Consider the following 12,245-nt stretch of genomic DNA (forward strand, 5'->3'; position numbering starts at 1 on the left):
ACTGTCTTACTCTTGCATAGTAAGTGTAAATACTTAATGGCCTTGCAGAGACACAGAAACACTCCTTGTATCCGTGTGTTTCTGTCAAAGGGTTCGCGCTGGCTCTTTCACCTATCCTTTCTTGAGCTTCAAACTGTAGTTCACCATGTGGGAGCGTTTAATATTGGGCAGGAACTGCCAGGCAGCTAGCTGACTCCTCCCAGGGGGTGGTGCCAGCCTTTTCTTTCAAGCCTACTGTACCCCATCCCCGATACCAGATGGACCATCTGCATCTGGTTTGCTATTCGGCTCTCTTGAAAATTTGTTTCATTCTTGGTTAGTGGAAACATGAGCGATGTCATTTCTAGGACTAGATATTGTTAGAGGAAATGCATCTTGGTTTCTGTAAGCTTTTTCTTACTTTTTTCTGGGTGTTACTGGGAGAAAATGGCCTTCCCAAATAGTTACAATTATTTCCAGAACAGAGTCATTGTCTTCACACCATATTAAGCCTGTGATTTATTATAAACATATAGGCAGTGACTGCGAAAAGGAGAAAATAGGGCAGTATATTATGTAACAAGGTCTGGATGGCCAGCAGTAAAATCATGGACATTGTGGTCATGTGGTATATACCAACCACTGCTAAATACCCTGTAATTTCTGCTCGTTTTTTTTAGCTGTTTTGCCAAATAAATGATATGAGGTGTTTGCTAAAAATGCGGCCCGCAATACAATCAAACATCTCTACTCCGATCTCGTCCATCTAAAGAACGTTGTTCCACAACTCTTGTCTTTTGTTCAGATGCAGCTTCGCAAAGCAAAGCCATGCTGCCATGTTCTTTTTAGAGAGAAAAGGCTTTGTCCTGCACAAATTGTACTGTCACAAACTTTAACATTTAACATGCTAAAAGGGGCAATGCACCGTTTGACCTTGGGATAGCATTATGTTAACATACACATTAATGCAAACTAACCAGACTTCAGCTTTTATAGAGGTGCTCACACTTCCTTGATGATGTTAATCAAGTGAATTTGATTAGAAGCACCTGGCTGCTACTTACCCTCTGAATTCCTATGGAAGCAGTAAGGGTGTATTAGTTTTTCCACAGGGCTGCAAACTTGTACTCTTGCACTCAATTATAGTACTTATGTAAGTTTTCCTTCTTTATTCACACAAAGTCACACTCAGAGTAGTCTTTTTGAGGCTGATGTTAAAAGCCAAATGAAAAGAATCTCAAGAAATGCAGAAAATGGAAAGAAGAACAATTTAGTTAACAGGTCTTAACGTGGAAGGCTTTGGAACATGTGCAAAGTTTGAAAAAGATGAAGGAAATGGCTTGAATTCATTCATCTGTAAATGCCTGATGGGGTATTGTCACGTTGCCAGGCGGGTGGCAATGTGAAATTAAGACCATACATGTATCTACTAGAAGTCTGAGGGTTAGCACTTGGACCAATATTTTTTTTAACTTTGACTCTGCGCACATGCAATGTTAAATGCAGCCGGACAAAAAGTAAGTCTGAGGCAGGCTCAGTCGTTGGTCGTTGAAAAGAGATGTGACCTGAAACAATCTAAGGTGCTCGTATTACTTTCTTAGCTAGTTCAAAGTGTAATTTAGCTACTGCCGCCCATCCTCTGGAGATTCGACTGACTAGGCAACATTACTTATTTCGGCACTATAGTCCTACTCCGTTATAAATCTTTTTTCGAGCACTGTTTTTCACCATTACATTTCTTTGTAACTATAATACTTGAGGAGACCGGGAGGAAAGATGATGAATAATTCAGCATTAAACTGAATCTTCCAAAGGCTCAGAGTCTGCTGTGTTAGCTGCTTTTCTCTTGTCTGCCCCCTCCCATTTCTCAGCTGCCATAACGCTTTCTCTCTCCTCTCTTCGCTCTTAATTTATTTTTTAAATTTTTATCTGTGCTGAAATCAGGTCACATTTACATATAATGTGCCATATTTTCCACCTCCTTTTAAAATCAGACAGTCTAAATAACAAGTAAATAGACAGATGAAATGGATAAAGAAAAAGATCAGTATGAAAAAGTCAATTAAAGCCTGCAGTTGGCTTTCAGATATTTGGAAAATTAAATTTATTTGGAAACAGCCTATAACAGCCCTTTTCTTGTATCTCCAGGAAGATTTTTTAATACACTGGCTTTACATTAGGATACATTATTTCATGGCTATCATGTTAACTGTTCTCTTCTTTGTATGACATTTTTCTTTCTCTGCTTATTCTACGTGTTTGTCCATCGAGTTCAGCTTCATAGTAAAATATGACATAGTCAGTCTGTTTGTTTGTGTTTATGGAAGTGAATTCTACTGTTTTTATTTTTCCTGACAGTCGGCACAAATTTCTAAGTAATGTAAGGAAGTAAGTATAGTTTGTATCTGTGGGAGGTTTGTTGTCCAGACAGTGTATCGCTATGGCAACCAAGAAAACAGAGCTTTAAAAGAAGAAGTACTTTAGACCAAACGATGAGCTTTTTCTAAATCTAAGTTGTTTGCACTAACCAAATCTTTCCGTGTGATTTGTTGTGATTTAATAACATATTAAAAAATAATACAAATGATTTATGAAAATCGGTGACATGTCTGAGTTGTACTTGGATCTCTGGTGTGAGTAGCAAAAGTGATTCACTGCACCACCAACCCCCGCCCCGCCCTCCAACACATGGAACATATGGACTTTTTTAAGTAAGTAAGAAAAGTAAAAAAAAAAATTTTGTGTCTGTGAACATGAAAGTGTTCATATGAGACTGGAGAGAGATCATGTTCAGGAACAGAAAAATAATGTGTGTCCAGAAACCGATATAAGATGGTTAAAATCTATTGACAGTCTCAGTTTTAGTTTTTACTCTTCGTTAACTAACCTTATTCTATTTCTTTTTACATTTTCTTAGTTTTTGATCAGTGTTGTGTTTGTACATTTACGGCCACATGACCATGAGCACAGAATTGATGTTAAAGACGCTAAACTGAAGCTCTAAGGAATATTAGGAGAATGTGAAAGGAACATGTTAATGGACTGTAAATTCCCTGAGAGCACTTTCTCACAATATTTTTAATCAGTTTCTGTGAAGAATGGCCTCTCGAACATAAACCGCTGTTCTCTAAGGAAACCTTTATTTTTCTCTTTCTGAGGAATTTAAATTCTTTCCAGTATTTTTGATAATGAGGAACTTGAAGAAATCTGATTTATAAGATGAAAATTATGCCATGTCGCTGAGAGCTGCTCATGACAGGCTCGATTTACTACCTCGAGTATCTCAGGGAAATAATCAAATGAATTTAAACTGATTTTAATAGAGAACAGATGTACACTTGTAAAGGTTAAACTGGGTTTGGGATAAGGAATGGCTGTATTCATGTTTTGCAGTCTGTTAACAACAATATTGTGTCAGTATACAGGCCAGTATTTGCTTTTTGGTACCAGTAGTTTAGTGTCGTATTAATAAACTTGTATTTGTTAAAATCTTAAATATACTATTTTATTTTTTTAGCTGACTCTTTGCCTAAAAAAATGTTAAAAGTATTAGCATATGTTGTATTGCTCTGAACCTTATCCCTTAGATTCTGGACTCCTACATTAAAAAAAAAGTTCATGTTAAGCCATCAGTTTACTCTGAGAGATGGTTAGGGGCCGTCAACACCCATGTCCGAAGGCAATATGCTTTGGGGTTGTGCTTTCATCCCTTCATCTCTTCATCTATTTCAGTCCTGTCCATCACCCTGATATGTCAGGAACACCTGGCAGGATCTTCTTTGGTGGAAGAAGTTTTGGCAGGAATGTGGACTTATACTCAGAGATGAACTTTTTTTGAATTTTAAGGTCAAAGATCAAGGGCGCTAAGACTTACATAACACATTTTTGACCATAAGTCAAGAAGTCATACTTTGCTTATAAGGAACAAATGCGTGTTAGGATTAAAAACAACTAGCAGTTGATGGACACGTAAAATAGTCAGGCTGTAGTTTCATATATATAGGTGTACCACGCCTCTTTCCCTCAGACAACTGAGATAGGCTCCAGCTCCACTCCTGCCATGACTCTGAACTGGATAATGGATGGATGATGATTTTGTTTTTGTTTTTTTCAAAGAAACTGTGAATTATATGTCACTGAATGTAATTCAGGATTCTGCAGGTCAGTGTGAATGGGCTGTTTCTTATGTAGCACTTTTCTCCTCTACTGGAGCACTCAGAGCGCTTTATACAGCATGCCTCATGCACATCCATTCAGGTAATTTTTTCTGTGTCTAAGTGCTTCCTATCTAACATTCACACTCCAATGAACGCATCTCAGAAAAACTTTGAGTTCAGTGTTTTGCACTCTCCAAGACTGGAGCAGCCAGGCGTCGAACCACCAACCTCCAATTAGTAGATGACCCACACTACCACCTGACCTACAGCCAAATTAATCCTTTCATTTAGTGATAATAAGTAGCAAAACACGTGTCTCATAACATGATTTACAGACAGATGTTTAAAGTCTCATGTCCTCCTGCTTTTTACATAGAGTTAAAGTTTGCCATGTCTCTTAAACAAAAAATCCTTTGCCTACTCTTTGAGCTTTATGCTGTCTTACAAACATTAGTCTTACCTGGTGGGCTATTTGGTGGCTTTCTGCCAACAAAATGGTTTAGATGAGGATATGTATACACACCCCACACCTGCTGATTATTAGTGTGATTTGATTTTCTTTTTATCCCCATCATTTAGCTTTTGTGGGCTATTGTTCCTTTCTTTAAACTTTGTAGTTTCTACTTTAATGTATGTTTTTCCTGTTCTTTTCATGTGGTCGTGGTGTATTTAATAACCTCATTTAGAGGAAAGAATCAACTTTTCCACCTTGAACCAGCACTAGTTTGCCTTCTTTTGACTTTCAGACTCTTCTAGCACAGGTCATAACAAACCTGAAAGACTTTGTAAAAGATCCCAGTAATGCTCAGGGCACTGGAGAACATAATGTGTTCTGGAAAGGAAAGAAAAACAGCTCTTTCTATTTTTAGGAGCATAAAGATTTGGTTTCCACTCCACATGAAAACTAGATGCCTGTATTATGTTGCCGCTGCCTGGGGACACGTGCAAAAATCACACACAGAGAGACACCAATAGCTGGCTTGGCTGAGAAACAGGGAGCCATATCAGGTTAGGGTAGTATTGATCTGGAAAGGGGAGGCAGGTTGACGGAAGGAGAGAAAGCAGAAATGCAACATCTCACACGACGCATGAAATAGCAGGAGATTTTATCTAGTTTGACTACCCAAAAGAAAACATTACTCGCCCACTCAGTGTTGAACTCAGTGCCTCGTGATGTGTATCTTAGACTATCAGAGACTAAGCGTTTTAATAGTCTTTGTCAGTTCCTGCATCAACATGTTTTTGTTTATTCATATTGTAGCTCTGTGGAGTCAGCAGAGGAGTGATGAGATTAAAATGGGAGTTCTGTAACGTGTAGGAACTTCTCTGAGCTAAAGTCGTTTGGTTCATAATAGAAAGACAAAGTTTTGAGTTGTTTTAGAACTGGGAAAACCTGCACAGCCTCTTTTAAAAAAAACAGCCTCGCATTGGTGCTTATTTATTATTTCTCTTTTATAGTGGGCTTTAGGAAGCACCATAAAAGAGGCGAGGTTCAGAGGCAAGTTAAAGAGCAAGTCAGCTCAAACATCTTTAAATCAAATCAAAATCAAATCAAATCACTTTTATTGTCACATCACATGTGCAGGCACACTGGCACAGCACATGCGAGTGAAATTCTTGTGTGCGAGCCCCACAAGCAACAGAGATGTGCAAACACAACAACACAAACGAGCAAAATACAAGAATGGCCAACCTGAAACTAATAAATATATGTACAATATATAATAGTGTATGCATTTCTGGATGTGTATACTAAATATTTTCCTACGTGTGTGTGTGTGTGTGTGTGTGTGTGTGTGTGTGTGTGTGTGTATACACATTTTTACAAATTAAATAGTAAAAAATAAATAAATAAAATAAAATAATAATAATAATAATAATAATAATAAAATATATAAAATATACAGAGTTGAATATGTGCAAAACAAGTGGCATTTATATACAGTGTGGAGTGCATAATGTTGAAATCTGCATTAATTGCAGGACTGAACCTCTAAAAAAATAAAAATCGGAAAAATTTGACAAAAAAAGAGTGTCTCTGAGTTTCTATCGTGGACACAGTTTAAACTTAAAGTTTGGATGGTCAACCCCACTAACGTGTTCAGGTTGTTCATAAAGGAGGAGGATGAGTTTGTAATGAGCTACCATAGTTAGCAGGACTGGGGCTAGTCTGGACAAGGCACCATGACTTCAGCTCTTTATTTAACACCCACATAGATGTGGGGAGCCTGCATGAAATACCTTCCACTCGTCACACCGTTGCATGAAAATGGAGTTAGTGTTTTGGTTTCACAGGTATTTGCTCAACCACTGAAACACCTGTTCTCCACATGCCAAAATGAAGTAGATTAAGTCATCTGCAGTCATCTCGAGTCTCTCTTGTTCTCACCCGCTCACATCCTTTCTTTATCCTACATCATCTAGGTCTTGCGATGATAAGACTGAAAAGACAGGTGATGAATTTTAAAAAATGTTTTCTTATCCAGCAACACATGTCATTTAGTCACATATTTTTAAGCAATATCGTAATTGTAGCAAATGATAGAGTGAAAGACTGTGCAAAAGTGTTGAGCAGTGTTGAGGAGTAACGGAGTACATGTACCAGCCTTACGTATTTAAAATACAAAATAGGAGTAGCTGTATTCTGTTACAGTTACAGTTTAAAAAGGTGGTGTTCAGAATACAGTAACTTTGTTGAAATAAATGGATTACACTGCAATTTTTTCCTGTTTCATATATCAGGCTATGCCCTCTCTATTTTTGGTAATTCCACGCCGGTGGAAACCCAAACAAAACACGCATTGAGGCTCTAAAGCCTGTGTCTCAATCTCGTGGCCTATATCACCCCTACTTGCAGCCCGCATAATGACGTGACGAAATTATTGTTCAAAAAATTATTTAATATGAAGGCAGTGTAGCCCAGTTGTAAGTAAGCTATTAAGACTCAACTGTACACTTTTTTCGTGTTTTTCTCTGAAACGATAAGTTCCATTGGAGCAGCCTTTCAAAGCCTCTCTCTGTCTCTCGCAGGCAAAGTTGACCCAGACAACAAAGTAAAGCTAGTTTTCAGTTACGAGCCTGACACGGGACCTGACATATTAGCCAGACGTCCATTTACTACGGTTCGGAGCCGCGGACCTGTTTTATATACGTGCAGAATAGTTTTGTACACGAGATCGCTGCTAAAAGTGCAGCCTTACCTAATGTCCACCCTATTGCTCATTTTGTATTAAGATTTAAAAATCTAGTTGTTATTGGTATGGCGAGTAACCTTCAGTAATAGTAATAAATCACACAGCAATAGTACATTCATGCAGTTGTAAAAAGCTTGATAAAATATTGTAATCCAGAATTCAATTCAATTTTATTTATATAGCGCCAAATCACAACAAAAGTCGCCTCAAGGCCAGAGTATTCAGAATATGTTACTCTCATTGAATAACGTAACGGAATACGTTACAAAATATATTTTGTGGCATGTAATCTGTAGTGGAATACATTTTAAAAGTAACCTTCCCAAAACTGGTCTTGAGCCATCCCTCATTTCTCTGTATAGGAAATAGATGAAGCAATTCATCGACATATGTGAGCTTTCTGGTTATTTCTTTATGTACGCTTCGGGAATAGCTCTCCAGGCTTCTTGAAGGACATTCAGAGCTCTTCTTTGGATGTTGGCTGCCTTTTCTTCTGTTCTCTGTCAACATGATCCCACACTGCTTCAATAACTCTGGGGAAGGCCAATCCATGACTGATAGTGTGTCATTGTGTATTTTTCTATCCAGGCATGCTTTTACTGCGTTGACAGTGTGATCATTGTCATGCTGAAAAATAAGGCCACTGCCAAGGTGTTTCCAGATGATATCTCATGGTGGCTCAATATCTGGCTGTACTTTTTCTTCTGCTTTCACAATTCCATCAATTCTGAAAAACATCCCCAGCAGCCCCAAGACATGACAGAGCCTCCACTGTGTTTTAAAGAAAGCGTGAGACGCTCACTGTTTTAACTCTCTCCTGAGCTCTATTCACTTGGCATACCTCAGTCCTTTTTCCCCCAATGGAACAAGTTCTGTGTTTTTGCAACAGGCTGCTAGTAACAAAAAGTGCCTTTGGTTCTGAACCAAACTGGTTCCCTGTCTATGTGTAGACGCAACACTGGTTCATCCCTTACATTGGGTGCCGTTTCATGCTTGAATGATTCATAGGTCAGTGTTTAGTGTCTTAAAACACAAACAAAAAACAACATTCCTCTAAAAATGGTCAAGTGCGAGAACTGGACTGAAAATGAGTGAAAAACCATTCAAAGTTCAAAGGAAAAACTTTGGAAAGCCTGAGCCAAAAAACTTGGAGAACTGTTGCTCAAGACCACTTTAAAAAGAATATAAGTCCATCTCTTTAGAAGCAAAATATGAAAAACAAGGGGAAGCTCAAGAGTTTTGTACAGTAGTGTGTTAAATCTTTGCTCATGTCTTTAATTGTGCCTGTTCATTTATCCATGTGCGTGTCACATCTCATCCACTGCTGGTTACATTTTGCTAAATATTGTGAGTGACTCATCTCTGTGCTGCTTTTTAGTAATTTCAAAATTGCCCTCACTGGCACAAAGCACAGCATACCGTACAATTACAGGTCGAGACATGCTGACATACTTACATGCTCTTACTGGCCCAAACCTAGAGTGCCTAATCTGTCTGGGGATGTTGTGTTTACTGTTTGATTGTTTCTGCCCTCAACCAAATTCTGTTGCCAAGCCCTTCCATCCAGATTTGCTTAGTCGCTGTGATTATGTTTGTCACCAGGCAACATTAGCTCAGTAAAACAGTTATGTAAGAGATGCAGGATTGCCACTTAACTGTTTACAGAAGACTCATTCAGAATTACTGTCATTTTTTTCGTGATTTGAAAAAAAGAAGCTATGTTGTAGCATTTAGCTCAGATGTCTTTTCAAAAAGATTTTTAAATGCTGCTTACTTTCTATAAGACAGTTGGAGTAGAAAAGGTGCTCTGCCTGCTTTTTTTCATCGTCTTATCTTTTGTAAAATAAGCAAACAGCCAAGGAGATCTCAATGAATCATATTTAGACTCATATCCTTGTTTATTACACCTCATAGTTAGAATTACAAGCCAAGGGCTGTTTGTCTGTGTAGCGCTTTTCCAACATAGAGGACATTCACAGTGCTTGGCAAACCGCAAAGAGAAACCGAAAAGAATTAAACAAATCTAGACTTTAAAACAAAAACTATATATGTTTTCAGTGCATTCACAGCTGATTTGAATGAATGAAAGGCACTTGAATGCCAGAGTAAACTGGAGATTGGGTAAGGCTACTTTGCCACATGATTTTGAAGGTAGTTTATCTCTTATTTTTTTTGATTCCTGAGACTTTTTGCCTTTAAAAAAGACCTGTGTTTAATTATCCATTAAATGACATTTATTACAGTTTTGTAACAAGGTTTTTATGCTTGCAGGGGAAGATAAAAAACACAGTGTATGGCTGCTTTACCACTGGTTGGAGAACTGGGTTTTGTTTTTGTTGTAGCATTAGCGCAGTGAGCTGCACTCTGTGCTCCACCTGTGTTTGAACTCTCCTTCATACATAATCCATTTTAGCTCAGAAAGTTATTGAGATAAAGCACAGTGGGTGAAAAGTTCATCCAGTTGCATTACTGTAATAACCAGGATTCAAAGCCTTCCTGTATCCAGTAGGGTTGTGTAAGGTGTGTGTTAGGTGTGTGTAAGAGCTAACTAGGTTTTGTCTTTTAGTACATTTGAGAACCTTCTGTATGACTACACAGGTCTGACGGTCTCTAGGAAAAGCTAAAACCATGACAAAATACTGGGTTATCCAGCATTTCCCAAGTATATGGAATCATGTTTTCACCCAATTCTGTATTTAACTCTTTTCCTTCTTGGAGATGCACAAACATGGAGCAGGCTTTTGTGCTGAGTTTTGTCAGAGTTAAGTTTAAGCCCTGCAGATATTAATGTAGAAATTAAGTGAATGTATCATAATTGTACTGTACATTGTTATAAAAGTACACATGTATTGCAATACACTTATGTATATCTGAACAAACAATTTTAGAAATGTAAAAGTGACCTCACATATATTTTGCGAAGCTATGAAGAAAAGACAACAGTGCACTGAAAAATCACACTGACACACACACACACACACACACACACACACACACACACACACACACACACACACACACACACACACACACACACAGAACAGCAAAGACATCAGCTATTGATCTTTAGTTTCTTTCAGTTCTGTGTTGAGTACAGTCAGATCTCTTCAGGCAATGTTGCTGCTTTAAGCCTGTTTGTTGTACACTGACTGTGTGTCTGTACTTTAGAAAAGCTGCCTGTGTACCCACAGGGTTTCCAAATTTGTCATCCTTACTCTTCAGCCAAGTTTTCAGGTGGATTTTAGATGATCAAATCGATTTTACAGCTGATTGAACTTCTTTCCGGCAATGCTGCCAAACAGGAAATGAGGTCATATCTTAGCAACTGTGTCATTTATTTTGACACCAAACCAAATAATTAGATTATACCAAAAAAAAAAAGTAATTTGACCACTGGGAGGTGCTACAATAAGCAAAAACATGTTTGTTCTTTCAGTCCACAAAGTCACGCTTTTAACATGACCAGATTAAGTTGCCATGGCGACTGAGCCCTGCTGAATCACTTGGACCCCTCTTTGGTGCATGCAGCTATGTTACACTTGAGAATTTTTAGAACAGGTTCAGTAACATCAGTGGCCACTGATGAGATAAAAATGCCGGTTTCCTTCGAATATTTTGTTGTTTCACTCTTGCCTGATCATGTAGACGAGCAGACTTGCTGTTTCATAACTCCCCCGAGGGTCTTTTATCCATATTTTTTGTTGGTTTTTTGGAATTGCAGTTTTGAGGCTGTTACTGACTGCTGTTGGAAGTTGGGGTTTTTTGTCATATAAAAACTTTTAAAAAGTAGAATTAAGCGTTTCATCATTTATATCAGAAGCCGATATGAAGTTCATAATGTCTAATGTGAGTTCTCACATTAACACAAAACCTCCGACATTGTCAGTCGCACCCATGCTGAGCAGTGTCTTCATTTTAATGGTGACACCTCTGGAAATTACACCTGGTGGCCCCTCTCATAAATGGGCTCGGATGACACTGCGCTCGAATGTACGGGAACAAATACGCCACAATTACTGCCACTGTTGGAGGGTGGTCAAAAGAAAAGTATGTCGCACTGTGATCTCACTGCCCACACATTCCCGTCCTGAATCGGAAAGCTAGTTTCTTGTACTCTCTGTGTGAGTAAGTGTGTTTATGCAACCGTGTGAGAGAGAGAACAAGAGAGAGTGCGTGCCAGACACAGAGACTGTAGTGTTTTCAGTTCGTGCAGCAGATTTTGCTACGATAATCAGCTGGATTGTTTTGCTCGCCCAACATCTGTCTCAAACACACACAAACACAACCATTATATAGTCATTACTGTCAGGCTGATGCTGTGCAGCCCTCTCTGACATGCTCTTTCTCTCTTATACATCTCCTTCCTCCTTTCTTTGTCTTGTTCCTATCCTCTCCTGTCTTCTCTTCTTCCTCCAGACGGTTTCGATCTTGGAGCAGCGGCTGACGCTGACGGAGGATAAGCTCAAGGAGTGTTTGGAGAACCAAATGGAAATCGGTCTACATCTCCAGAGAAGCGAGGAGGCTTAACGTTAGTGGTACCAGAGACACATTGATCTGTGTTGTTGGAGGGGGGAAGTGTGGTTGCATCAACACCATACACCGTTGCCATTTGATCACACTGAAAGCAAGGACTGAACCTTAAATGCACACTGAGCCTTCCCGCTGATGTACTGTGTCTGGCTGTGTTGAAAAGAGATATGAGAAGTGAAGGAGTTGAATATTAGAAAAGTTTCAGTACAGCAGTGCTGAGCATGCAGTCGCTTTCCTGCTGACAAAAAGACCCCACTTTACCGCTGTGACACACTGTGTGCGATTGAGCGTAATGGCTGCCTGTACAGGTGTTGACACTTGTGCACAGTGTGTATGTTTTTACCCAGTCTATATTGTGCAGGAGGCCATTAGCCACTGGGGTTTT

At 38.9% G+C, this 12,245-nt stretch overlaps 1 protein-coding gene across 1 annotated transcript in view; it reads left to right on the forward strand.

Moving 5' to 3' along the window:
• Positions 1-11,857, forward strand: part of poc1a (POC1 centriolar protein A) — a 53,846-nt gene extending 41,989 nt beyond the window's left edge. The window contains exon 11 of the mRNA XM_085354283.1: positions 11,747-11,857. Within this exon, the coding sequence (XP_085210409.1) occupies positions 11,747-11,857 (111 nt within the window). The remainder of the gene's footprint in view (positions 1-11,746) is intronic.
• The last annotated feature ends 388 nt before the right edge of the window (positions 11,858-12,245 follow it).

This window comes from Diplotaxodon limnothrissa, linkage group LG5, assembly GCF_057381915.1.
Source record: "Diplotaxodon limnothrissa isolate DT_005_m linkage group LG5, D_limnothrissa_male_GT1.1, whole genome shotgun sequence".
NCBI lineage: Eukaryota > Metazoa > Chordata > Actinopteri > Cichliformes > Cichlidae > Diplotaxodon > Diplotaxodon limnothrissa.